The sequence below is a fragment of the Lemur catta genome, chromosome 6 (genome assembly GCF_020740605.2).
Source record: "Lemur catta isolate mLemCat1 chromosome 6, mLemCat1.pri, whole genome shotgun sequence".
In the NCBI taxonomy this organism is placed as follows: Eukaryota; Metazoa; Chordata; class Mammalia; order Primates; family Lemuridae; genus Lemur; species Lemur catta.
The window spans coordinates 96,609,683-96,636,801 of NC_059133.1; the positions used below are offsets into that span (position 1 = coordinate 96,609,683).

At 48.1% G+C, this 27,119-nt stretch overlaps 3 protein-coding genes across 12 annotated transcripts; 2 read left to right on the forward strand and 1 right to left on the reverse strand.

The window, feature by feature from the left end:
* Positions 1-251: 251 nt before the first annotated feature.
* On the reverse strand, positions 252-7,848 carry RHNO1 (RAD9-HUS1-RAD1 interacting nuclear orphan 1). Of its 6 annotated transcripts, none has more exons than XM_045554585.1 (3): positions 7,766-7,848; positions 2,903-3,112; positions 252-1,080 (listed from the first exon to the last, which is right to left on the reverse strand). In XM_045554585.1, the coding sequence occupies exons 2-3, from the start codon at positions 3,026-3,028 to the stop codon at positions 523-525; spliced, it is 684 nt and encodes a 227-aa protein (XP_045410541.1). In that variant the 5' UTR covers positions 3,029-3,112; positions 7,766-7,848; the 3' UTR covers positions 252-522. The 6 variants fall into 6 exon arrangements, with proteins under 6 accessions (XP_045410541.1, XP_045410538.1, XP_045410539.1 ...); XM_045554582.1 differs by having other exon boundaries at positions 2,861-3,112; XM_045554583.1 differs by lacking the exon at positions 7,766-7,848 and adding an exon at positions 7,118-7,133 and having other exon boundaries at positions 2,861-3,112.
* A 24-nt stretch (positions 7,849-7,872) lies between these two features.
* On the forward strand, positions 7,873-19,822 carry FOXM1 (forkhead box M1). 5 transcript variants are annotated; one of them, XM_045554588.1, is made up of 9 exons: positions 7,873-8,130; positions 9,627-10,175; positions 10,764-10,915; positions 12,121-12,312; positions 13,263-13,391; positions 14,069-14,113; positions 14,695-14,764; positions 14,950-15,125; positions 17,806-19,822. In XM_045554588.1, the coding sequence occupies exons 2-9, from the start codon at positions 9,674-9,676 to the stop codon at positions 18,829-18,831; spliced, it is 2,292 nt and encodes a 763-aa protein (XP_045410544.1). In that variant the 5' UTR covers positions 7,873-8,130; positions 9,627-9,673; the 3' UTR covers positions 18,832-19,822. The 5 variants fall into 5 exon arrangements, with proteins under 5 accessions (XP_045410544.1, XP_045410542.1, XP_045410545.1 ...); XM_045554586.1 differs by having other exon boundaries at positions 7,890-8,130; positions 14,692-14,764; XM_045554589.1 differs by having other exon boundaries at positions 7,890-8,130; positions 10,767-10,915; positions 14,692-14,764.
* Positions 19,823-20,493: 671 nt separating this feature from the next.
* Positions 20,494-25,561, forward strand: TEX52 (testis expressed 52). The gene is made up of 3 exons (XM_045554591.1): positions 20,494-20,565; positions 21,700-22,250; positions 25,117-25,561. Exons 1-3 carry the CDS (start codon positions 20,494-20,496, stop codon positions 25,409-25,411), a joined length of 918 nt encoding a protein of 305 aa, XP_045410547.1. The 3' UTR covers positions 25,412-25,561.
* Positions 25,562-27,119: the final 1,558 nt, after the last annotated feature.

The following is a 27,119-nucleotide window of genomic DNA, read 5'->3' on the forward strand; positions in this document are numbered from 1 at the left end:
AGAAATTAGCTGGACAACTAAAAATATGTAGAAAAAAATTAGCTGGGCATGGTGGCGCATGCCTGTAGTCCTGGCTACTCAGGAGTCTGAGGTAGAGGGATTGCTTGAGCCCAGGAGTTTGAGGTTGCTGTGAGCTAGGCTGATACCATGGCACTCCAGCCTGGGCAACAGAGACTCTGTCTCAAAAAAAAGAAAGAAAGACCTTTTGTGGATGGGGCAATATTGCTGCACTGACAGAAGCAGAGTTCTCTAAAAACTTTCTGCAACCATTTATTTACATACATTTTAAACAGTTAATATAAGAAAAATATGAAGTGAACAGTTTATGACACAAGGTATCTTAAAAAGCAAATCAGGGAATTGAATTCCCTTGTGACTCCAGGACTCTAGTTAAAATACCTTCTTTTTCTATTTGTGTTATTTCCCTTTTATTTTATCTATATACTCTTGAGAGCCAGAAAAGTGACTTTAGCAACTCTATGAAAATCAGCAATTTCTGGAGACTGTTGATGAGAGAGGTAGTCAGTTTTTCACAAGGAACTGGCTTCTGCTCAGCTTCCCTCGTTCCCTGAGGTAAGCAAGCAGGTGCTGTCGTCTCCTCCACGTGACCTTTAGTCCATACTTGTTCTCAGGGGTGTCTTTAACCAGAATAGGCCCAGGCTCTGGGCTGCTAGTAGTAGTAGTGTGAAGAGAGCAGCTTGGAAGGCTATTTTCCTTCTGTTCGGGGGGAACAGGTTCTTCCTTCACAGAAGAGGACTCTGGGGTCTGGATATCAGGGGGAATGAACACATAAGGTAAACTCTGAAGTGCATGTACTGACAGGTCCCCACAACTTTGGGGACTGAGCATTGGAACTAAGGGTCCTCTGGAATTGTCCGTTTCTGGTTGATTGGGGCACTCCTTAATTAAGGGGATCTCCAATGTCTCTGAAATGGAAGAAGATTGTGGACTCTCAAAGGTTAGATGTGGAAACTTGGAGGTGGTAGATTTTCGACTTGAATGTCTTGCCTGGTCCCGGTAATGATGTTTCCGGTAGGCTGGGAACTGGCTTTCTGCTGTTGTATCAAACTCAGGTGATATCTAAACATTGGAAAAAAAAAAAAAGTGAGGCAAGCCAACTACCAAGTACTAACCTAACAGAGAAAACTACAGCCAGAATCCTAAATGGGGCCCCACTATATAATGGATACAAAACAAAAATAGCTGTCTAATGGCATAGTAATAGAAAGCTTCGGGCAAGTTATTCCATCTCTCTGGTCTTCTGCTTCCTCATCTGTAAGAAAGGGTACAGTGCCTCTTTCAATGTATCAGACCATATGGCTGCAACTTATTTAACTATCTTTAAATTTCATGAGGGCAGGGACCAGCAGTCTTATTCACCATTGATCCCCAGTACCTAGCAGATGCCTGGGACAAAGAAGGCCCTCAGGAAATAATGAACGGCTGAGTCTGACAATAGGGGGTGAGATCCTGTACAAAAAGCAACTAGCAGAGGACCTGGCCCATAATGAGTATTCAATAAATGTTCATTCCTGTTCTCACCCATAAGATTCTAATGTTTAAGTTTCTTCCACAATCCTGAAGCAAGTATTATGGTTCTTCCAAGAAGTCCTGAACAAGTTATATTTATTAAACACATTTATGCAGAGCTAATGCTTTTCTCTGGCCCTTTTGCTACACTATTTCCCTATTGTGTAGTAGTTATATTCTCTTCCCAGGGCTTTTGTTTTGTTTTGTGACAGAGTCTCACTCTGTTGCCCGGGCTAGAGTGCTGTGGCGTCAGCCTAGCTCACAGCAACCTCAAACTCCTGGGCTCAAGCAATCCTCCTGCCTCAGCCTCCCAAGTAGCTGGGACTACAGGCATATGCCACCACGCCCAGCTAATTTTTTCTATATATATTTTTAGTTGTCCCTATAATTTCTTTCTAGTTTTTTTTTTTTAGTAGAGACGGGATCTCGCTATTGCTCAGGCTGGTCTCGAACTGCTGAGCTCAAACGATCTGCCCACCTCAGCCTCCCAGAGTGCTAGGATTACAGGCGTGAGCCACCGCGCCCGGCCCCCAGGGCTTTTAAACTGTGAAAATATAACATATGCCATATTTGTGGATTTTTTTTTCAAGGTTCATTCCATTGAACAGTAAATAGAGTGCCTGGATAAATATTCCACTTTCACATGAAATTTAAGGAACAATCTCATCTTTTACTTGTTCTCACACATGTCTTGCTTTCTTATCCAGTTACTGAGTGAAAAACTTTTACACTGAACTCTTTCAGAGGGATGGAGGTGGGGAGGAGGGATAGGACTCCAATCTCATCTAAGCCATTCCTCAGTTTCTGGTTTTGGTTTTTTTTTTGAGACAGAGTCTCACTCTGTTGCCTGGGCTAGAGTGCCTTGGTGTCAGCCTAGCTCACAGCAACCTCAAACTCCTGGGCTCAAGCGATCCTCCTGCCTCAACTTCCCGAGTAGCTGGGACTACAGGTATGCACCACCATGCCCGGCTAATTTTTTCTATATATATTTTTAGTGTCCATGTAATTTCTGTCTATTTTTAGTAGAGATGGGATCTTGCTCTTGCTCAGGCTGGTCTCGAACTCCTGAGCTCAAACAATCCGCCCGCCTCGGCCTCCCAGAGTACTAGGATTACAGGCGTGAGCCACCACACCCAGCCCCATTCCTCAGTTTGAACTGAGAAAAGAAGATACACCAGATGGCTAACCACAGACAAAGAGTACATTACCTCCTTGCCCCTGCCCCTGTGAATCTTCTTATTCTTTGGAGGCTCTGGTTCAAGGGACAGAAAAGTCAGCATGCTGGAAAGTCTAACAGAGTAAAACTCAAAGTAAGAATCCCATGGCCTACCCAGGAAGTGATGGTGCTGTGGTCAATGGGCTTGCTAGGCACCTGTCGAGTGTGAGTGATGGGAAGCTGTGGTGATCCATAGCGGTGTTTGGGGCCCTCCAGTGGTTGGTGGTGGAATAGCAGCCGGGCTTTCTGGGAACGTTGGGGCCGTTTTTTTCTGGGAGGCATCAATAGGTGAATGAAGAGCAGTTAGTAACCACATGATGCTGTTTGTCTTCAGGTTGGGAAATAGGCTCCAATTTTAACCCGTGCCTGTAGAGAAAAAACAAAAGCTGGGAGAAAATAATTCAGATAATTCCCCAGCTCTTCCTGATCGTTTGCCAGCCAATTCTACCATAAACTACCACTCCTACCTCAAGGTTCTGGGGACCACAGCTTCCTATACCTACACCACTAGGCAAAAACACAGTATTCATATTTAACAACATTCATTCAATTAACATTTACTAGTATGTGTTAAGTCCCATGCTGGGTGCTGGGAATTTAAAGAGGAATAACCATTTATTCAACACTTATTTATTAAGTGCCAAGCACTTGCAGTCACACAGCAGTACCTGTTTTCAAGGAGCTGAGAGTCTAGCAGAGGGAGACAGATAATTACAATACAATATGAGAATACAGTATACTTCCATTCACTTCAGGGAGGCTTTCTGGAAAGGGAGACAGCTGACTTAGGTTTGGAAGGGCTAGGACAAAAAAGCACTCCAGCCTGGGGAACAACATACAAAAAGGCATGGAGACATGAAGGAGTATTGTAAATTCTGGGAATTACAAACTCAGCGTAGCTGGATACAGAGTATGAATAGACGAATGGCAAGAACTGATGCTGAACATGGTGTTAGGGTCAGGTCAAAAAAACCAGGTGAGGCCGTATTAATTTGTACTTTAGTCTTGAAGACTTTCAAGCAGAAGGATGTGATCACACTTGGTTTTTTTTCCTTAATTTTTCACCCTTGATAATTTTGAACATACATACACAAAAGTAGACTGAATAACATAATAGGCCCCTATGTCCTCATCATCCAGCTCCAACAACAAGTGACCCATGGCCAATCCTGACCCATCAATACACCTATCTACTTCCCCTACCCCTGGATTATTTTGAAGAAAATATATTCTCATTTTATCATTCCCATTAATACAACTAAATAAATTAAATATACATACACACACACATATATATAAATTCCTTGATATTATGAAATACCCAGCCAGTGTTCACATTTTCAGTTGTTTCATAAATGCCATATTTGTTTTATTTGTTTGTGTTTTTTAGACAGATAATCCTGGCAGCAGTGTGAAAGAGAGAACAAATACCCTGGAAGTAGGGGGACCAGTTTGGAGGTCAATATGTCATCTGAGTGAGAAATAATGGGGTCCAAAACCAGTGGAGATGGGAGGGTAAGACAGAGGCAGGTCAACAGGACCCAGAAAGTAATAAAAATCTGAAAAAGTGTCCATTGGATCTAGTAACCAGATCAGCTCTAATGAGGGCTTCTTTGATGGAAGGGTGGGACACAGGGTTGATGCAATAGGTAGAAGGCTAAATGGGAGGTGCAGCTGAGCATGCTGGAAAGTCACACAACAGAGCAAATTGGTTCCACTATACATTCATGATTCAGTGATTCAATCAACACCCACAAAAAATAATATATTCTGACTTATATGACTAGGCAGTTGTGATACAGGTAAAGGAATAAAAAAAAAAAAAAAAAGGCCGGGTGCAGCAGCTCACACCTGTAATCCTAGCACTCTGGGAGTCCGAGGCGGGAGGATCACTTGAGACCAGGAGTTCAAGAGCAGCCTAAACAAGAGCGAGACTCCATCCCTACAAAAAATAGAAAAATTAGCAGGGCATGGTGGCACTCGCCTGTAGTCCCAGCTACTCAGGAGGCCAAGGCAGGAGGATCGCTTAAGCCCAGAAGTTTGAGGTTGTAGTGAGCTGTGATGACACCAGGGCACTGTAGCTCGAGACCCTGTCAAGGAAGAAGAAGAAGAAAGGAAGAAGAAAGAAGGAAGAAGGAAGAAGGAAGGAAGAAGAAAGAAGGAAGAAGAAGGACAAAGTCTCTACCCTCAAGGAACTAACATTTTAGGGAGAACCAAGTAATAAATATATCCATTTGTTCATTCATTCATTCACTCAAGAAATACTTACTGAGTGCCTACTGTGTGCTAGGCACCATTCTAGGTACTGAAAATATATACCAAAGAACAAAATCAAATCAAATCACTGCCTTCATGGTATTTACACTTTAGTTGGGAAGTAATAAAGGTATGGAGAAAAATTAAACAGGACAAGGGGTTGAGCTGACTGAGTGCTATTTTAGACAGGGTTTTCAGGAAATAACAATCTGAAGAATTGATATTTGAGCAAAGACCTGAATGAAGAAAGGAGAATGAACAAGCAATGGAATTACAGGAGGGAAGAATATTCCAGCCTGAGAGAATAGTAAGTGCAAAGACTCCAAGGTGGGAATATGTCTGACCTGTTCAAGAAACAGTAAGGACATTGTGAAAGCAGTTCAAATGACACAGCATTAAGGAGTTTAGATTTAATTATTCTTAGCCACTGAAAAGTTCTGGACAGGGAAGGGACACAATCTGATTTATACTTTTAAAAGACACTCTATTCTAGGTGGGCACCATGTGAGAAAAGCTGGTTGAGGAGACGGGGTGGGGGGGTGGATAAGGAAGCAGGGTACTCAGAAGGCTACTGCAAGTGTCTAATGGAGAGATGGCAGTGGTAGCAATGGCTACAGTGAGAAGTGTTGAAATTCATGACTTATTGAAAGTCACCAGCCTCAAATGGGCACTGTAATGCTCAGTAATCCTACTGTTGCCTTGATCAATTCATTTTCCACAAAGGCTATCTTAAAACTTTTCCACTTTCTTAAAACTTCAGAAACTCCTTTTTATTCAACAAATGACCTTACTTCCTACTTGACAAACAATACAAAGGACAGAAGACATCAAAGGAAATACTCTTATTTTCCAGAAATCAAACATATAAACCTATATATATCTGCATACATCCTCTTTCTTTCTGCTTTTATTAGAGGTCAGTCCATTCTGCTATCTAAGGCCTTCCCCTCTGGCTGTGCTTTGGAGCCATTCTCACTCTATACACTTTTCTTAGGCAATCTCATCTGCTCACATTTCAATAACCACCTGAAGTAGATGACTTCAGTATTTAGATATTCATCTTAAAATTCTCTAAGCTCAAGATCCATATATCACACTGCTTACTTGATAGCAAGTAGATGTCTCAAATGCACCTCAAATTCAACATGTTTAAAACTGAACTCATGATCCATCATTCCCCCAAAGTGATTGTTTTCCAAGACCCTGGAAAGGAATGGCATCATTCCTTCAGTTATGCACCAAAAACCTTGATATTTTCCTCTGCCATACAACCCAATATCAACCCCTGTCAATTTTGCCTCTTAAAACATGTCTTCAATAAAGTTCTTCTCACTCTTCCTCCTCTCTCTCTTCCTCTCTTTCTCTCCCCACCACCCTTCTTCAAGTTCTAGCAATTCTTGCCTAGAGTATTGCAATAGCCTAAATGGTCAACTCTAATCCACTCTGGTACCCCCTGCAGGGGGACCTTTTAAAATATAAATCTGACCTGGACTCACTTCTGCTTAAAGTTTTTTTTTTTTTTTTTGAGACAGAGTCTCACTTTGTTGCCCGGACTACAGTGAGTGCCGTGGAGTCAGCCTAGCTCACAGCAACCTCAAACTCCTGGGCTTAAGCAATCCTTCTGCCTCAGCCTCCCGAGTAGCTGGGACTACAGGCATGTGCCACCATGCCCGGCTAATTTTTTCTATATATTTTTAGTTGGCCAGCTAATTTCTTTCTATTTTTAGTAGAGACGGGGTCTTGCTCTTGCTCAGGCTGGTCTCGAACTCCTGACCTTGAGCGATCCAACCGCCTCGGCCTCCCAGAGTGCTAGGATTACAGGTGTGAGCCACCGTGCCCGGCCTGCTTAAAGTTTTGATTGGCTTCCTTTAATTTTTGGATAAGTACAAAACTCTTCAGTATGGCTAAGGCCCGGCTTCCTCTGGATCCCTCTGCAACTATACCACACTCCATTCAGGTCTCTTAGCCCAGCCTTGTGTCACCATGCTTTCTTCTGCCACACAGCCTTTGCAGACATGATTCCATCTGCTTAAGACGGTTTCCCTCTCTTCTTTGCAAAAGGCATCAGATTTCACACCAAGCTTCAGCTCATCAGAAAAGCCTTTCCTGTCCTACCTGATAACTCCTTAATGGGACCTTTAATTTGTCAGGTCACAGTTATATTTCTACATTTGCTTATTTGATTCTTTGAAAATGTTCTTCTCTCCCTCCATTAGACTATAAGCTCAGGGGAAGGAAAATCCTTGTCTGCCATTGGATCTTCAGAGCCTAGCCGTGCCTGGCACATAGTAGCTCAACAAAATCAACTGAATAAGTAAATAAATAAAGCACTTTATTATATCTAAAGGCATGGCTTTGGGAGGGGAGCAAAAGACAGGTCAGTACTTGAAGATTGTATGTACTTTTTCTTAAGATGGAATAAACTTGAACAAGATCATACGCAGCCCTCAAGAAACTCAGTCTAGTCGGGGGATCGAGACATCGTTAACTGGGGAACAACTTCCGTCAGGAAGGACGTCAACTACAACAGACCACTAAAGGGGTAAGAAACCCCGAGCCGAGGCAGGGGGCGTGTCGCCGGGATCGGGGCCGGGGAGCGGGAGGGAAAGTAGGCCGAGGGAGCCGGCCCCGGCCCGCGCCGTTTCCGCGCGTCCCCAGACTGTCCCTGCGCTCACCCAGCCCGGCCGCGGGGACCCCTCTGGCTGGTCCCCGACCCCCTACAGCCACCTCTCCCCCCACGAGCCTGCCTGCAGCCCGCCTTACCCGCCCGGCAAGGCCCGGCCGCCGCTCCTGTCAGGGCGCAGAGCGTTCGGCCCCGGAACGCGGAGACAAGGCCGGCGCCGATTGGCGACGCTCCGTCACGTGACCGCAACGCTCCGCCGGCGCCAATTTCAAACAGCGGAACAAACTGAAAGCTCCGGTCCCGGACCCCACCCCCGGCCCCGGGCCGGGACCCCCTCCCCTCCCGGGATCCCCCGGGGTTCCCGCCCCTCCCGCACGGCCGGGGACCCGGCCGGCCCGGCGCGAGTCCCTGCCCGGGGCCCCGGCTCGGCCCCCAGGTTGGAGGAGCCCGAAGCCCGCCCTCCCAGCCACAGCCCGGCGGCGGCGGCGGCGGCTGCAGTCTGGAGGTGAGCGGGGCGCAGGAATGGAGTCCGAGGCCCGGCCTGGCCAGTGGCAGGGAGCAGGGGCTCGGGCGCCGCTTCCGCAAGTCCTCCCGGCGCGGAGGTCGCGACATGTAGCAGCGGGGCCCGGGCCACGAGTGGAGATTTGGGGCCACACGGGAAGGAGGTCTGAGCGAGATGGTGCAAATTTTCTCTGCATCCAACCTCCAGGTCTTGGCCTTCTCACTTCCTTCTCAAAGCACCCCTGGGCCTTTTCTGGAAGTTTGACCTCTGCACCCTGCCCACAGGCTCGGGAGGGCTGGGGTGGCCTGCTTTCTTAGTGAGGACTTGGCTGGGATGAAGACTAAGCTTGTTCTGCATTGAGTCAAAGATCAACCCGCACACACACTCCCCTACTCGCAGGCGCTCTCACCATTAGGCAACACTGCCTCCATCCTACTCTATTGCAGGGCCTTTCTCCTGGTTCCACAGAATAGCGAGGTTTTCCTGTTCAGGATGGTGGTGGAGTCAGAACAGTCACTCTGGAAGTCTTCTGGGCCAGAAAGAGTTGGCAATAATAAGAGGCTGGTCAGGAAATAGAAGAGAAAATTAAGACTTAGATATCCTGTGGAAAAAGAATAGTATCTACTGATTGATGGGGGGACAGAGGGAGGCCTGGAGAGATAAGAGGTGAAAGTAAAACTGAGATTTGCAAGTAGAAGAAACCTAGATATAAAGAAAAAAGAGGCTGCAGGGTGGGGAGTGCCCATGACCTTTAAGTGGATGGCAAATGTTAAAGAAGTGCCATCATTTTTGGAGAGGTAGTAGGTATCCTAAAAAAGAAATAGCCAACTCCTCTGTATCTCAAAGTACCTCAAAATAGGATTATACAATTTTATTTTGCAGTAGTGTTCCATGTATCTATTAAAATCAACAAAGCATGCTTAGAAAGTAAAATATGTATAACCATGTGCAAGTACTAAAATGGCATTATATAAATATATTGCAAATTGTGAAAGAAAATATACTTTTTTGAGACAGGGCCTTGCTCTGTTGCCTAGCCCAGAGTGCGGTGGCACAATCATAGCGCACTGCAGCCTCCAATTCCTAGGCTCAAGTCATCCTCCTGCCTCAGCCTCCTCAGTAGCTGGGACTACAAGCGCATGCCCCAACGCCCAGCTAATATTTTCTTGTTTTGTAGAGACCAGTGTCTCACTATGATGCCCAGGCTGGATCTTGAACTCCTGGCCTCAAGCAATCCTGCCACCTGGGCCTCCCAGAGCACAAGGATTATAGGCGTGAGCCACCATGCTGGCCCCCCTTTCCCCTTTTGAATTGCTTCTATTTGCTGTAATTTTAGCTTTTTTTTTTTTGGTCAGTAGGGCTCATCTTATTGACTGAGGTCTTTTCGGAGGCTCAGGGAGCATTCACCTGGGCCTTTGCACTCATGCACCTAGCCATATAAAGAGGAACACCTTTCAGTCTAACAAATCTGACATCCTGCTGCTCCTTGCACTTTCCAGGGTCCATGCTTATGATTCTCAATGGAGAGTGAAAACATAGATTCATAATGAGAACCAGCCCCCGTCGGCCACTCATTCTCAAAAGACGGAGGCTGCCCCTTCCTGTTCAAAATGCCTCAGGTGAAACATCAGAGGAGGAACCTAAGAGAGTCCCTGCCCAACAGGAGCCTAGTCAAGCACAGGCCTCCAAGGAGGTGGCAGAGTTGAACTCCTGCAAGTTTCCAGCTGGGATCAAGATTATTAACCATCCCACCATGCCCAATACCCAGGTGGTGGCCATCCCCAACAATGCCAATATCCAAAGCATCATCACAGCATTGACTGCCAAGGGCAAAGAGAGTGGCAGCAGTGGGCCCAACAAATTCATCCTCATCAGCTGTGGGGGAGCCCCAACTCACCCTCCAGGACTCCAGCCTCAAGCCCAAACCAGCAATGATGTTAAGAAGACAGAAGTGATCACTGAGACATTGGGACCAAAACCTGCAACTAGGGACATGAATCTTCCTAGACCACCTGGAACCGTTTTGGGGCAGAGACGAGAGAGCTGTGGTATGTGGTCTGCAAGGCAAAGGGGTTAGGAGCACAGCCTTTCCTCTCAGGTAGCAAGGTCTGCAGTTAGTCCTGTTGCTTGCAACAAACAGGCATCTAGCCTGAGGCAAGGGAAAGTCTTTTTTCACCCTGAAACTTTGACCTAGATACTTTGTGGTATTGTTGAAAAGGTTACAGTTATAATTTAGCATTTCTGTTGCCTTCTTTATATTGGAAAAGGAGTTATTATTTCTATTTATCCTTTCCACTGATCCTATAAGGAAGTAGGAATCTCTCCATCTTAATAAAGAAGACTGAAACAAGAGGAGGAAAAGTGACCTTTTTGTGCAGATAATAGCTCTTTTGTAAGGTTGCCTTGATTGATCTTTAAGGCTCTGTGTGGCTCAGATTGGAATGTAATTTGAATTACGCTCCTGAATTTCTCCTGAGATGTTTAATGGAGCAGAGTAACTTAGAGCCACAATAGATTCAGGATGGGTTCCCTGACCCTAAGGTCTTGGAGGGGTGATCCCCAACCACCAATTCTGATGGGCCTACTGGATGTGGTCAGGCAGAGCTAAGTGGGGCATTGGATTGTTTCCCCTCTAGCAGGCAGTGAGGCAGCAAGCTGCACTCTCGACAACAGCTTAACCAACATCCAGTGGCTTGGGAAGATGAGCTCTGATGGACTGGGATCCTGTGGCATCAAGCAAGAGATGGAAGAAAAGGAGAATTGTCACCTGGAGCAGAGACCGGTTAAGGTAAACTGTTCTGTCACTCACCAGGAAAGTCAGAGACAGTGCAGGGAATTTCTAAGATGGGAAATGGATTAAGTGGCCTGCTGCAGCAGAATTTCCAAGTTCTTGTATTAGCATTCTGCTTCGTGCTATTCTGTATAACTTTTGAGGTACTTTTCTGCCTGGAATCTTTTTTCCCCCATCTGAAATTTCCATGAGGGCAGATTCCCTTGGCTCACTCTGTATTCCCATCAGCACTGAGTTTAGTTTTCTGCTCTTAGTAGGTACTTAGTAGGTATTTAGGAAATAATGAAGAGGTCTTAGTTTGGGAAGCCACGTAAACTTCAAAGAGACTGCTCAACAGTATGAATTGTATACAACATAACAAGATAGTTTTATTAGAAGATATAACATTAACAGCAAATAAAGTGAGTTAGATGTGAATTTTAACTAGCTACCAAGCAATCAAGGTTGATCTGACCCAATTGTGTAGTCTGGGTGTTTTTATTTTTTTTGTAGTTGCCACTATCATACATCTAGATTCTATTGGATATACCTGTTATTCATTCAACAACCTTTAAAAGTGAAAATTTACATTCATGTGTACATAAGTTAATATTAATTGAGCTGTGTACTTAAAATTTGTGTACTTTATAAAGTTACATCTTGATTTTTAAAAATGTGAATGACCAGATCTTTGCCTAAGACTTAGCAAAATGTATGCTTTGCAGACATTTGTCCGTCCCGTGCTCTTGGGAATGTTTCTCTCTAACAAACATTGAAATGAGGTGGGTTTATTCACATCACATCAGGAATAGAAATAGTACTAAGACCTAGGTCTCTTGACCCTCGAGTCTGAAAAATCAGCATGGTTTTAGTATAAACTAAATCCTTTGAGAATCAAAGTATATACCTCCTGAGAAGTTTCAACTAGAAGGGACTGGCCTTTCTCTTATTATTAGATAATATTTTCAGCAAAATGAATGATGACAGAGAAACAGTTCCTTGTTGGCTGGGCTCTAGGATAGATCATCTCCAAGATTTATTCCAGTCCTAAAATTTTATTCTCTGAAATAGTGATCTCAATGAGCTGCTTTCTAGTACCATTCTATGGGACAAAGATCCCTCAGGGGATGTTCTTCAGGGGCCCGGCTCTTCAAGGGAGTGCTTCTTGTGAACTCTTCCATGTCATTCCTTTTTCTTTCCCTTTGGCTTCTCATAACCCTCAGGTTGAGGAGGCCTCAGGAGCATCGATATCCTGGCAGGACTCTGTGTCTGAGCGGCCGCCCTACTCTTACATGGCCATGATACAATTCGCCATCAACAGCACCGAGAGGAAGCGCATGACCCTGAAAGACATCTATACTTGGATTGAGGACCACTTCCCCTATTTTAAGCACATTGCCAAGCCAGGCTGGAAGGTAATATGTCCCATAACAACCAAAGTCAAGGTCACTCTGGCCTGCCAGTTTGTCTCTGGTGCTGTGCTGCAGTTTGTATTCAGGGCAGCAGTTAAGTGCAAAGGATGCTAGAAATATAAACAAATGTATCTTGTGGATTGTGACCTGATCTTACTGAATCCAGGCAAAATGTTTAATAAGAGCCCTGTAAACACTTCATCTGTTACTACCTGAGTTTTATGGAGAGCCTTCAGTGTAGCACCCAAGCTTTCCTTCGTGCTACACTGAGCAGCAGTCCTAGATACCGGCAGCTGGAGTGGCTAAGTATAACATGATAGTTTTCAGAAAGGATCTTGAAGAAAAAGAAGAACGCTGTCTATGAGCATCATGCCCCAAGATTCATTGCCTGTAATGTCGAATATCATTTATAGCGGGGCAGAGATCTGTCCTTCATCGTATCCATGGGAACGCTGAGAGGTGCGGGAGTCAGTGCCGCTCACACAGTTTGTCAGTGTCAGAGCACAAAGGAGGTCTGCTGACAGGTCCTCACGTCCAAGCCAGGACTGCTTTGTCTTGCTTTGTTTTCACCACAGTAGAACTCTTAACTTCATACTCTTGTGTCACGTTAATTTCCTAGTTTCTTAATTTCTCTCCCCCACCTATCTTGCTATTGATCATGGCTTCATAGCCTCACTCTCCTCTCCCAGACCCTGACAGCTATCCTGGCAGTTCCTTTGTCACCACCCTAAGGATGGCACCCCGTAGAATAAATGGGTTCATGGCCGAGGTAGACAGCTCTGCAGGGTGGAGTGTCAGGAAGAGAGGTGCCAACAGGTGAGGTTACAGGATACCAGACAAAGCCTGTACTGAGTATAGAGCCAGAGGCCTGAGGCTTATTTCCCCATTTGTTTCAAAGGTGACGTTTCTGAAGATAAAGTGGCTGATAACTGTTTGTCTTTCTTTTCTTCCAGAACTCCATTCGCCACAACCTTTCTCTCCATGACATGTTTGTTCGGGAGACGTCTGCCAATGGCAAGGTTTCCTTCTGGACCATTCACCCCAGTGCCAATCGCTACTTAACGTTGGACCAGGTGTTTAAGGTGAGTGTTCTGGTTTCATCTAAATAGGGCCAGAGGTGGAGGTCATAGTAGCCATCTTAAAAAGAAACAAGTTCTCCTTGTGATGCTCTCATTTGATCAGGGGATAGTTAGAAGCCAGCCAGCCAATTAGTGACTTGCACAAAACTCACTGAATTAAGTACAATTGACAGATACCAAAGATCACACTTTTGTGCTAGACCAGTGCATAGGGAGGACTATTCTGATCCCAAAGAGAGGACTTCCCAGGGCGGCGTTTCCCTAACTTTCCTGTGTATAAGAATTGCCTGAGACACTTGTTAAAATACAGTTTTCCAGGCCCCTCTCTTAGGGCTCCTGATTCAGTGGCCTGGGATAGGCCTGGGAATTTGTATTTTTAACAAGCATCTCAGGTGATTCTTATAGAGAAACTCTGGGAAACCTTGTTCTAAAAAAGTCCTTTAGGCTGAAAACCAGAAGCTGAGCCACCAGAACATCTTTTCAGAAAGTACTGTGTTGGGATTTTAGAGTGTCTGTAACGCTGCTTGCTGGTAGCTATAACCCTTCCTCTGGGAGGCACAGCTGTCTGGGGTGTCTCTCGGCATCAGTCAGGAATAGATGTTCTTCCCAGTCTGGTCAGATTGACCACATTGGTGGTAACTTCATCTCATTTCTCTCCCACAATGCCTGGCCGCCACCAGCCACTGGACCCAGGGTCTCCACAATTGCCCGAGCACTTGGAATCAGTAAGATTCTTTCCATCTGGCTTGGGGCTTGGCCTTGTTTTCCTTTCACTGCTCAGCATAGCTTTAGTGGACAGAGACAAGATGTGACGTGGGGAAGGGAGCCTACCGCCGTGTGGCTGCCAACCCTAAACACAGAGCATCCTGAGGCTCTGGGAGTGAGAACTCGAGGCTGCTGGGCATGTGCCCACTTCTTCCCCTCCCACCGGGCATCTCAAAGCTGTGCTGAGCAGAGCAGGGCATGGCAGAGAGCATGCTGCGGCAGCCTTTTATGAAGCTCACTTTTCTACCTGGCTTTTCTTTGCCACCTGTATAGCCACCTGCTTTAGCATCCCTTGGGGGTGGTGAGGACACGCGGGTGAGGCGGTAGCACTGTCCTGCCGTCATATGTCTGTGTGCTGTCCACCTTCCCACTAACCACGGCTTTGGAGACTGCTCACCTGCATCTACCCCCTCAGGTCGGCTTTTTCTCTCTGGGCTGTTGTTAGCTCAATCCCATGGTACCAGAGCAGCTAGTGGGGTTCTGCCTTCCCCCCTTACCTTATTAACCCAGGTTTCTTTCTCTCCCCATCTGCCACAAGCAGCAGCAGAAACGACCCAATCCTGAGCTCCGCCGGAATGTGACCATCAAAACTGAACTCCCGCTGGGTGCACGTTAGTATGGCAAAGTGGGCGTCAGGCCTGGTCCTTGCTTGGGGGGTGTATCTTCAGGGAATCAGATGCCAGGATGCTGTTCCCAGCTCAAAGGGATCTGAGCCCAGAGAAGGAGGGCAAAGCTCCTGAGATTGAGGAGGGTGCACCCTGGGCCCCTGCTCCAGACCACTGCTGTTCCCTTCTAGGGCGGAAGATGAAGCCACTGCTACCTCGGGTCAGCTCGTACCTGGTGCCCATCCAGTTCCCAGTGAATCAGTCACTGGTGTTGCAGCCCTCAGTAAAGGTGCCGTTGCCCCTGGCGGCTTCCCTCATGAGCTCGGAGCTCGCCCGCCACAGCAAGCGAGTCCGCATCGCCCCCAAGGTAAGCGTCCTCGGCTTTTCTCTGGAGAGAGATTCCAGTCGATTAGAAATGTTGGACCTCCAGCTTCCAAAGCACTCTGCTAAGTGTTCTTTGAGAAGCTTATAAATCTAGTTGGGTAGACAAGGCATGAAAACATAGAAGAAGGTAATAGCATTATAAGAGCTGAAAAGGAATTTAGATTACAGTGGAAGTGGTGTCAAAAGGCCTATGAATGCCTGATGAGTTTATCAAATTCGGACAAGGGCGATTGTGATAGATGGGCTGGGCTGGCTAAGGAAGAGTTCACAGGGGAGGGAGGTCTTAGAGAGAAGCAGGTTTGGGGAAGCAAACAGGTGTGGAGAGAGCATGCCAATGTGCAGTGCCATGGAGGCAGGAAATGCCCGTTTGTACCTGGTAGTAGTAGCGTGACTGGGTCAGTCTAGCTCAGGGTTTCTTAGCCTCAGTCCTATTGACATTCAGGGCTGGCTAATTCTTTGTTGGCAGTGGAGGGGCTGTCCTGTACACTGAAGGGTGTGTAGCAGCATCCCTTGTCTTCCCTACTAGATGCCAGTAGCACCCCCGGGTGTGATAAGTAAAATGTTCCCATATATTGCCAAATGTCCCCTGGGGGGTAGGGAATCACCCCTGGTTGAGCACAGCTTGAGGGGAAGGTGGGAGGGTAAGTTTAGACCATACTGAGATAGCCATCAAATCTACACATAACCCTGCAGAGAGGGATTTGTGAACAGGGGCTGACATGAAACCAAAGTGAAGGGCTTCCCCCTGCCCACTCCAGTGAGCTGGAGATAGCATGGACTCTGGAGTTTAGAGTGATTTGGGTTTGCTTTTATTTTTTTAATTTAAAAATATTTTTAAAATATACATAAAATTATATACACCATACATAATTTTGCATAGATGCATTAATGTGATTGTAGCATGTATACTGTTCTGGTTTTAATGCAGTAGTTTCTTTCCCCCGCCCCTTTTTCCTTTTTGGCTCCCCTCCCTCTTCCCTTCCGACCCCCACCCATATCACCACTGCTCCCCAGATAACACATGTTGACAATTTAGTATGCTTTCTTCCATATTTTATCCATGCTCTTAGTATAATGTACATATATGTAGCAATAGCCATTTTATATGCACACATACAACACATAGAACATTGAAAATGTGATCATATTGCACACACTTTTGTACATCTGTCTTTTTCTAACTCAACAATAAATACCTCATGGAAGTTCTTCCAAGTCACTTGGTATAGTTCTAATTCATTGTTTTTTAATGTCTACATAATATTCCATGATGTGGCTATACCACAAAATTTTCAACCATTTCACTTTTATGGGCACATTTTGTTTCTAGTTTTTTGCCCTATAAATGACATTGCAATAAATATTTTTGCAAGTATCTTTCTTCCTAGTACTTTTATTTCTATGGGTTAGATTCCCAGATGTGAGATTTCTGAGCGAAAAGGTATTTTAAATTCTAAATATTGCTAGGTTGCTTTCCAGAAAAGCTGTAATAATTCACATTTAACCAGCAATATGTGACAAGATCTATATCTTTGCCAGCAATTATATTACTAGTCTTTTTAATATTTGTCAATCTAATGTATATAAATTATTATACCTCCTTTATAATTTTATCTTTATCAGTAAGTTTGAGCGCCTTCTTGTTATGTTTGGTCACTTGGAGTTGTCCTCTATGAATTGAGTATGTATGGAGATTGCCCATTTTTCCACAGGTTTTGTTATTGATTTGTCAGAGCTCTTTGTTGTTAAAATATTCACCTTCTGTCTTTTATGCTAGAGATATTTTTCTAGTTCTATTGTTTGTTTCTTAACTTTGTTTATGGTATCTCTTGCCACAGTAAAATTGTACGTTTTTATATAGTCAAATATGTCTCTCTTCTCTTTTACAGCTTCTGGGTTTCCAGTCTTGGTTAAGAAGGTCGCCCCTACTCTCAGATTGTACATGTAGTCTCCTAGATTCTCTTACAGGCTTTGTATGGTTTTAAGGTTTTAATTTTTATGTGTAAATCTTTGTATATGGTGTAAGATAGGCATGCAATTTTATTTTGTCTCAGATAGATACTAATTATGCCAGCACCATATTATATGCTCTCATCATTTACCCCCGGAATTGAACTACCACCTTCATCATATAGTATATTTTCGTATTTAATAGACTTTTTTTTTTTTTTTTTTTTTTGAGACAAAGTATCGCTTTGTTGCCCTGGCTAGAATGAGTGCCGTGGCGTCAGCCTAGCTCACAGCAACCTCACACTCCTGGGCTTAAGCAATCCTACTGCCTCAGCCTCCCGAGTAGCTGGGACTACAGGCATGCGCCACCATGCCCGGCTAATTTTTTTTTTTCTATGTATATTTTAGTTAGCCAGATAATTTCTTTCTATTTTTAGTAGAGACGGGGTCTCGCTCTTGGCTCAGGCTGGTCTCGAACTCCTGACCTCGAGCGATCCACCCACCTCGGCCTCCCAGAGTGCTAGGATTACAGGGGTGAGCCACCGCGCCCGGCCCTTAATAGACTTTAAAGACTTTAAAAAGACAAAAAGAGGATCAGTTTCAGTATGTCACTTACTGTCGTCCTGATTTTGTGTCTTGCCTGGTGACAGTGAGTTGACTCGCCAGCCCTCGAGAGAGAGCCCCCTCTCACCTTACCTCTGCTTCCCTTTCAGGTGCTGCTAGCTGATGAGGGGGTAGCTGCTCTCCCCACTGCAGGCCCAGTGAAAGAGGAGAAGCTTCTGCTTGGAGAAGGGCTGTCTCCTTTGCTTCCAGTTCAGTCCATCAAGGAGGAAGAAATCCAGCCCGGGGAGGAAACACTGCACTTAGTGAGACCCATCAAAGTGGAGAGCCCTCCCTTGGAAGAGTGGCCCTCCCTGTCCCCATCTTTCAAAGAGGAATCATCTCACTCCTGGGAAGACTCATCCCACTCTCCCACCCCAAAGTCCAAGAAGTCCTACAGCAGAATCAAGTCCCCAGCCCAGTGTGTCTCGGAAATGCTCGTGATCAAACGCAGGGAGAGGAGGGAAATGAGCCGGTCTCGAAGGAAACAGCATCTGAGGCCTCCCTGCCTCGATGAGCCTGAGCTGCTCTTCTCAGAGGGCCCCAACACTTCCCAGCGGGCCACAGAGTTTCCTTTCCTAGCAGATTCCTCTGAGCCTGCCGCCCAGCTTGGCTACTCCCAGGCTGAGGAAGGACCTTTTAAGACACCCATTAAGGAGATGTTGCCCATCTCCTCTACCCCGAGCAAATCTGTCCTCCCCAGAACCCCTGAATCCTGGAAGCTCACACCCCCAGCCAAAGTGGGAGGGCTGGATTTCAGCCCAGTACGAACCCCCCACAGTGCCTTTGGCCCCCTGCCTGACTCCCTGGGGCTGATGGATCTCAGCACCACCCCGCTGAAAAGTGTTCCCCTCTTTGACTCACCCCGAGAGCTCCTCAATTCAGAACCCTTTGACCTCCCCTCTGACCCCTTTGGCAGCTCTTGCCCCACAGATATCGAGGTCCCCAAGGCAGGCCCCCAAGAGCCACAGGCTCCCAGCCTTTCAGCCAATCGTTCTCTGACAGAAGGCCTGGTTCTGGACACAATGAATGACAGCCTCAGCAAGATCCTGCTGGACATCAGCTTCCCTGGCCTGGAGGAGGACCCACTGGGCCCTGATGGCATCAACTGGTCCCAGTTCATCCCTGAGCTTCGGTAGAGACCTGGCCTTGCCCTTGTGCTCAAGCTGTCCACCATCCCCAGAGCTCATGTGGCTTGGCAGTCCAAGGCTCCGTGCACCCCAAGCCTCCGAGTGAGGACACCAGGCGGGGGCCGTCCCTCTCCTCCTCGCTCTACCCTGCCTGATTATGCCAAGGCAGCAGTCATGCCCTGGCTGCTGCTGGGACCTTATTATGCTCCCAAGAGAATCTGATTCCTCTACTCTCCCTGCCAGGAGCTAAAGGGTAGGAATGGCAATGGCAACGATGACAAGAGATTAGGAACTCCCCAAACTGTTTCCGTTCTGTGCCCAGCAGTCTCTCACCTTCCCTGATCCTTGCAGTGCGGCTCTTGTAAATAGTGTAAATTCTCCAAATTCTCCTCTAATTATAAATGTAAGCTTATTTCCTTAGATCATTATCTAGAGACTGCCAGAAAGTGGGTAGGATGACCAGGGGTTTCCGTTTGCTTTTGTTCCTTGCTTTTGGTTCCTAGAGAAGGGAGGACCTGCAGTGCACATTGTCTTCCAGGCCAAGGTGCCTGGATGGAGGGTTCTTTACTGTAGGCAATCAGGCAAGCAGATCGGCTTGCCAGCGTCCTTTTTATTGCTCCTCCCTCTCACCTCCCCATGTTTCCAAGCCAGCTTTCCTGCACGAAGAAATCCTGGTTAAAAAGGTCTTTTGTATTGGGTCAAGAGTTGAATATAGGGTGGGGAGATAGATGCATCTGAAGCAAAGAGTGTGAGTACCCAGATATGCCCCCATTAGATATTTCCCTGATAATGTCCCTAATCATGCCAGGGAGACTAGCATTGATGAGAACTCAGACAGAGGCTTGAGAAGGCTGGAAGGCCCCCTGACCTGCCTGGCTTCCTTAGCTTGCACCTCAGCTTTGCCAAGAGCCACCCTAGGCCCAGCTGCCCGCGTGAACGTGAGCCAGCCCAAGAACACTACTGCAACTTCCTGCTCAATAAAATCCAGGGTGGAAGTGCTGGTCTCTGGTCTGTTGGTGTCTGGTCCCTAAGGCACGAGGAGGAGTTGGAAAAGAAAGGGGGTGATGACGGAGACCGTGGAGACCGGGAAGAGGCAAGGCCTGAAGCGACCTGAAGAAGCACTTGAGGGAGCACACAGGCTGTCACGTGAACCCCTCCCTCCCACGGTCTGCACAGGCACACATGCTTTCCCACACAGAAATAGCCTTCCCGTGACCTTGTTCCCTGGAACCTCTGTACTTGCCTGTTAACTTAGTCTTTGGAGGCTCCTCAGTGAGAGAAAAGCCAGGAGGCACAGGCCCCCTGGAACATCAGGAAAGGATGGGCCCAATCCTGGTGCCTCCTTCCCACCTCCACCCCTACCCCGCCCCGAGGCCTGGGAGCCTCATCTGGAGCCTTCCTAGGCAATCCCTCCCCAGACACTGCTCCTGTTACCGTCTTTCCCAGTCAGAATTTACAAGACAGGATCCCCTGCCTGTCTTGCCTGCAATGCCACCAGGGGCCCCAGGGACCAAAGAGTCTCCAATGACAGGTAAGGGTGGTAAAGGCCTCCCTGCGTTACCTCTCAGGCAGCATCACCATAGCAACCCCAGCAGCAAACAATGGTGCCAGAAAGGGCCTCCCCCCCTGGGGAGGAGAGCCTCCCTCCTGGCTCTGAGGCCCAGAGGAAGAATGGCCAGTAACCTGCAAAGATCACTCAGAGGGCCGAGTACTCCACCTCCTGTCAAAGAGCCTTTCCTGCAGGTAGGGGGTGGGCTCATCGCAGCCTACCTTTTTGCACCCTGCTGGGCTACGGGCTGCCCTTTGGTGGCCCATGCTTTCTGCGGGGCAGCAGGCCTCCTGGCACATAAACCCCCCACTGTCTTCCCTCTGTTCTGTAATAATGTGAACATGGAGCTAGAACAGAGGAGATGCCTGGTTAGACCACTGCAGAAATGACATAGGGGACCAGGCTCAAGAAACAGGTGGAGTTTGGGAATAAGAAAAGTCCCAGGGGTGGAGAGGAAGGAGAAGAAATTTTAAAAGACGCATTTTTGTCACGGCCAGGCCACAAGCCGGGCACTGTGCTGAGTGAGGCCGTTTCACACAGCACAGCGTGCCAAGCAGGAGCACAGACAGTTTAAGTCCCAGCTGTCACTCACTTGGCACCCAGCGTCGGTTACTTACCTTCCCTGTGTCTTGCTTTTTGCACCTTTGAGATGGGGACAATAGCCATACTTGCTCCTAGAGTTGTGCTGGATAAGTGAGATGCGCTAAGTACTTAGCGCAGTGTCGACACCTACTTGCTGCTGCGTGTTTCCTGAGGAGCAGGGTGCAAACACGGAAGGAACTGCCATTCTAGATGCTTTCTATACTTGCATTTTCATGAGAAGCGAGGGGAAAACACTGATGACAGAGTAACAGGAGGACACCGGGATGGTAAAACACTCAGCCCCCGTTTTCTGGAGGACTTTCCTGGCATGTCACCAGGGCCAGGAGCACGTGAAGGTGGGTGTCTACGCTGGGCTGTCTATGGGGCATTTCCCTTCATGACTTCCTCAGGCCTGGTGCACCCTCTGAGGGGCACGGGGCCAGGCAGGAATGTGGGGGCACCAGAATGGAGACGGGGGGCGAAGGTAAAGAGTGAAAGCTGAGCACAGAGGGTGGGAAATCAAAGCCAAGATAAAAGATGAGAGATCTGTGAGAGTGATACAGAGCAGGGCTGGACGGGGCAGAAAGATGACTCTCCGCCGGCCGTCAGCGTCCAGGTGAGGATCGGGGCTGGAGGAGGCCGATGGCTTGTCTTCTCCAGCTGTGCCAGGGAAGGAGAGCGAGCGCCTCACCACGCCCTGCACCCTGCTGGCACAGCCATCCCCAGACTCCCTCTTGTCTCCCCAGATGGTCCAGGCCCACGAGTCCCTGCCGATCTCCCAAACGTGGGCTCAGCGTGAGTTCTTCTGTCCCGGTGAGTCCTGGGAGTTTCCTGGCTTCCGCCCGCAAGCCTACCACCAGCTGGCCCTGAAGCCGCCGCCCTGCACAGAAATGAAGTCCAAGGTGCGGCATCGGCTAATCCACCCTTGGAAGGACGCAGCCCAGCATACCTGGGGCTTTCACACGTGGCTCGACGTGGGGCGTTTGCCCGCTGCCTTCCCCCTGAGGCCCAACCAGCCCTACGACAGCAATGTCTGGCGCTGGCTGATCAATTCCAATGCCCACCGCCAGCCCCCAGCCGAGCCCCCCATCCCCCCTCCCTCCCGGATGGGGCGAAGCAACTTCCTGGCCTTCATCCATTGTACTCCCATCTTTGTGGACATGAATAGGAAGAAGCAGGTGATTTTCAGGGTGATGAAGGAGCTGAAGGAGGTGGAGAAGCTCAAGCTGAGGAGCGAAGCAAGGGCACCTCCACTCGATGCCCACGGCAACATCCTGCCCCCAGAGAACTTCAAGAAGTAAGATGCCTTCCTTCCCCAGGGGCTTGCCCAGCCTGCCGTGTGCAGGCAACCCCTTCCTCCCTCTGGTTCCTGTTTCTGGTGTCTCTGACCTTCCCACTTCTGGTCATCTGAAAACCAAGCTCTCTTTTCTGAGTGTAGCTGGAAGAGTGGGTGGGGTGGAGGCAAAGGAAGGACAGCGAGTCGAGGCACTGAATTATTTAGCTAAAATCTGGGGGCCACAACTATGCACTTAATACCTGCTAGGCACTGGGGATACAGAGAAGTGTGATTCAGTCCCTGCCCACCAGGAGCTTATGAAAAGATAGCTACCAGCCAGGCATAGTGGCTCACGCCTATAATCCCAGCACTTTGGGAGGCTGAGGCAAGAGGATTGCTTGAGGCCAGGAGTTCAAGACAGGAGTTCAAGACCAGCTTGAGCAACATAGCAAAACCACATCTCTATGAAATATTTTTTAAAATCAGCCAGGCACAGGCATACACCCGTAACCCTAGATACTTGGGAGGCTGAGTCGGAAGAACCACTTGAGCCTAGGAATTCAAAGTTGCAGTGAGCAATGATCATGCCACGGCACTACAACCTGGGCAACAGAATGAGACCCTGTCCCCGAAAAAAAAAAAGAAAAAAAGAAAGAAAAGAAAAGATAGCTATCAAAGCAAGTCTACATGTGCAAAGTGTCCATAATGTGAGACAGAGAGAGTGTTTTGGGATTATTTATTTATTTATTTATATTAAGAAACAGGGTCTTGCTATGTTGCCCAGGCTGGAGTGCAGTGGCTATTCACAGGCGAGATCCCATTACTGATCAGCATGGGAGTTCTGACCTACTCTGTTTCCAACCTGGGCTGGTCCAACCCTCTTTAGACAACCTGGTGGTCTGCTGCTCTTGGGAGGTCACCATACTGATGCCAAACAGTGCGGACACCTGACTGGCATAGTGCACTACAGCCCAGAACTCTTAGGCAATCCTCCTGCCTCAGCCTCCCGAGTAGCTGGGACTACAGGCATGCGCCACCATGGCTGGTGACAGTGAGTGTTATGAGGAAATCAATTATTAATGGAAAGAACTGAAATGAAAGCTGGACCCAGAAGGCTTGGATTAAAGTCCAGACTGCACCACTTTGGCAAGTTGCTTAGTCTCTCTACTCTTGATTCCATCACTGATGAAGTGGGAATCATCGATGCCTACTTCACCAGGTGAGGATAAAGTAGGTTATGTAAAGGAACTGAACAAAAATTCCATGTTATTACAGAAATTCAGAAAAGAGAGGGACTGCAGTGAGCTGGAGTGTTCCCACCCAGGAAGGCTTCAGGAGGAAATCAGGGTTCAGGGCTGCAAGGGCAGACCGCCTGCTGTCAGTTCAAAAGGAGGGGCTGGAGCCCTGCAGGCAGGGTTGAGTGGTCTGAGCAGACAGGAACTGAAAGGAGCTGTTGGAGAACCCTGCAGCTCCTCCCCACCTGCCTTCGTGAGAACGCACAGATATTTCCCTGCTCTCCCGGTGGAGGCACTGGGCTGGAGTAACAGGAAAGGGGGGAGGCAGGGAAATGAAGAGGGAATGTCTCAAATGCCAATCCCAAGGGCATTAACCGAAACACTGAGGACTGGAGGGGAAGGCTGTGGAGATTTTTAATCTTTAAAAAAAAGGATGCCAAAGGCTGGTAACTTTGAGAGAGTAGTCAGGGCTGAGGCTTCTCTCTGCTGTCCTTGCAATGAGGATTGTTGATGATTAACAGGTGCTAACACTAGGCAGGCAAAGGGGAGTAAGGCTCGTAGGAGTCCTCAGGACCGCAGTGCTGTTCCAGTCACGTTAGCTGCTGTTCCAGTCACCTTAGCTGTTTCATATAATCCCCCAGGACCATCTGGATAGGAACTATCCTTAACCCCATCTTACAGGGGGCGCACCTGAGATGGAGAGCTCAAGTATCTTGTCCGAGTTCACACAGCTGACAATGGGCAGAGCTGGGATTTGAACCCAGGGAGTGAAGCTCCAGAGCTGCTTCTTAAGCACCGTGCTCCACTTCCCCTCGTGTCTAATTGAGGAACCAAACATGTTCAACGAACTTCAAACAACTTCTAACAAAATGTGATGTCCTATGAAGGCAGTACAAGAAAAATATGATGGCCGGGCGCGGTGGCTCACGCCTGTAATCCTAGCCCTCTGGGAGGCCGAGGCGGGTGGATCGCTTGAGGTCAGGAGTTCGAGACCAGCCTGAGCGAGACCCCGTCTCTACTAAAAATAGAAATAAATTATCTGGACAACTAAAAATATATATAGAAAAAATTAGCTGGGCATGGTGGCGCATGCCTGTAGTCCCAGCTACTAGGGAGGCTGAGGCAGGAGGATCGCTTAAGCCCAGGAGTTTGAGGTTGCTGTGAGCTAGGCTGACGCCACGGCACTCACTCTAGCCCAGGCAACAAAGCGACACTCTGTCTCAAAAAAAAAAAAGAAAGAAAGAAAAATATGATTATCTACAAAAAGAGCTTAGCATACAGTAAGCACTCAATAAATGTGTGTGATGGCAGAGGAAGCAGGGCTTCAGGAGTGCAACTGATCTAGGTTGGAATCCACTTGCACTGAGTTCACTGGTCTTCCCATTAGCAGAGAAGGGGGGACTTGAAGGATACTTAGAATCTAGATTGTGATATCATACACAATATGTCAAAGAGGTGGAAAGGTCACTAGCTACTTAATCCACCAGCCTAATGTCAAAACACACACCAGGGTGCAGGCCACTGGCGTAGATCAGTGTCCTTCCCTCCCTAGGGGTAGAAGGCAGCGCCAGCCTTCCCTCTCTCACCCGCCCCACTGCGCCTGGATCTCGCCTTTGACGTTTCTGTTCTCTCTGCACCCCTGCCCTCAACAGGTACCGACACATATCTGCTGGTGGGAGGTTTGAACCCCAGGGCCTCCAGCTCATGCCCAACCCACGTCCCAATAATTTCGCTAGGAGCTGGCCCTGCCCAAACCCTCTGCCTCACTACCAGGAGAAGGTGCTGAGGCTGGCCTCACTGCCCAGTGCGCCCCTGAGCCAGGACCTCATAAGGGATTACCAAACCCTGATAGAAGACCGGGTTGCCTTGCCCCTCCACCATCTTTCCAAGGCACAAACTGGCAAGACTTTGGCAAAGAAGAGAAAGAGAAGACCTGGACACACCTAGAAGAGCCTCTGAATGGGTGGCAGCCACGGTGGGCACCCAGACCCCCAAGCGCCAGCGTTCTCAGTTAGTGCTCCCTCAGCAGGAAGCCCGTGGGGGGCAGAAGGACCCTGCCTCTTGAGAACAGTCAGTCCATCATCACCCCAACCTCAAGCCAGCTCTGTACCCCAGGCTCCTGGAGATGCTACTGAAACTCTAAATTGTTATGTCTTCCTTGGAGGCCGCTCACAGCAGGTGGAAGGACTGGGGCAGGGAGGGTGGGCAGAGTAGAGAGAACAGAGAGGGTTCCAGTTCCAAAGGAGGGGAGGAAGCGTGGGGAGAAAGAAGGTGAGTGTGTGTGTGAGTGTGCGTGTGTGGTGGGGAAGAGGCACTGTGAGAAACGTGGGTAAGAAGCTACCTCCATTCTGGTAACCCATCTGGAATGAGTCTGGGTACAGAAAGCCTCTTTGGCAAAAATAACCTCCATCCCACACGCTCCCTGGACCATTTGACCTCTGGACGAAGGCCAGGTATAGCTCTGCTTGGTTGCTCGTCCCCACGCCGGGTTTGGGGGAGGACAGGTCGGGTCAGGCTGTGCTGGAGTGTGGGAGAGTCAGGCCAAGGAAGGCTAGCCTGGCCTCGGCAGAGGAGCAGGAGTGGAACAACTCGGGGATTCAAGGTAAAAGGGTGGCCAGGCCCAGGCATTCCCCTAGGGCCTTGGGCTCGTGCTGCAGGTGATTCCAGACACCTCAGCTTTTGCTATGGGGAAGTCCAAAACATGGCCTAAAGTGCAGGCAGGCAAATGCCATCGTCAGACGGTGCTGACCCTGGCTGGGGTGGAGATGGGGGTGGCGGGGAGAAGTATGGTGGGGGCCCTCCCTCACCTCCTCCTGCCCCGTCATGTCCCCACGGCGGTAGTCTGCGCCAGCTGGCCTTCTCTTGGCTTCCTGCCCATGGCTCTCTTTGTCTCCACTTTTCTCAAGCCCCACAGGCCCCTGTGACTCCACACAACACAGGGTTCTGGCGCTGGTTTAACCACTAGCCAGCTCTGTGACCTTCGGGAAGGTCCCTGTTCCCCTCTGGCCTTGAGGTTCCTCATCTGTACAACAGGAGCCACTAGGTCACTAGGTTATAAATAAGTGGAATAAATAAAATAAGTGAAGTAACTGCAAAGTGTCCGGCACGTTGTCGGCCCCCCATAAATGAAGCTATCAATCATTGTTCTTAGAATACAAATAGTGACTGGATGGAATGTTATTCAGCATGAAAAGGAATGGAGTGCTGACAGACGCTTAATGCGGGTGAAACTAGAAAACATGCTGAGCCAGACGCAAAATGCCATATATGGTATGATTCCACTTGTTCTAGGTGCTTAGAAAAGGCAGATTCATAGAGACAGAAGGTAGATTAGAGGCTGCCAGGGGTTTAGGGGGTGTGGGGAGTTGTTTAATGGGTACGGAGTTTCTGTTGCAAATAATGATGAAAAAGTTCTGAAAATAGATAATGGTGATGGTTAACACTAAATGCCACCAATTTGTATACTTACAAATGGTTAAAATGGTAAATTTTATGATATGTATATTTTACCACAGTCAAATTTTTTAAAAAGAATAAAGTACTGGCCTGGCACGGTGGCTCACGCCTGTAATCCTAGCACTCTGGGAGGCCGAGGCAGGAGGTCTGCTTGAGGTCAGGAGTTCGAGACCAGTCTGAGTAAGAGCGAGGCCCCATC

What these genes read in the sequence shown, in the direction of transcription:
- RHNO1 (XM_045554582.1), bottom strand. Translation starts at nt 3,028, where the DNA reads ATGCCTCCCAGAAAAAAACGGCCCCAACGTTCCCAGAAAGCCCGGCTG. An exon ending in ACAGCACCATCACTTCCTGG is followed by an intron (nt 1,081 to 2,860) that starts GTAGGCCATGGG and finishes TCCAATGTTTAG; the next exon opens with ATATCACCTGAGTTTGATAC.
- FOXM1 (XM_045554586.1), top strand. Translation starts at nt 9,674, where the DNA reads ATGAGAACCAGCCCCCGTCGGCCACTCATTCTCAAAAGACGGAGGCTG. An exon ending in TTGCCAAGCCAGGCTGGAAG is followed by an intron (nt 12,313 to 13,262) that starts GTAATATGTCCC and finishes CTTTTCTTCCAG; the next exon opens with AACTCCATTCGCCACAACCT. An exon ending in TGCCCGAGCACTTGGAATCA is followed by an intron (nt 14,114 to 14,691) that starts GTAAGATTCTTT and finishes ATCTGCCACAAG; the next exon opens with CAGCAGCAGAAACGACCCAA.
- TEX52 (XM_045554591.1), top strand. Translation starts at nt 20,494, where the DNA reads ATGGCCAGTAACCTGCAAAGATCACTCAGAGGGCCGAGTACTCCACCT. An exon ending in TCAAAGAGCCTTTCCTGCAG is followed by an intron (nt 20,566 to 21,699) that starts GTAGGGGGTGGG and finishes TTGTCTCCCCAG; the next exon opens with ATGGTCCAGGCCCACGAGTC. An exon ending in CCCCCAGAGAACTTCAAGAA is followed by an intron (nt 22,251 to 25,116) that starts GTAAGATGCCTT and finishes TGCCCTCAACAG; the next exon opens with GTACCGACACATATCTGCTG.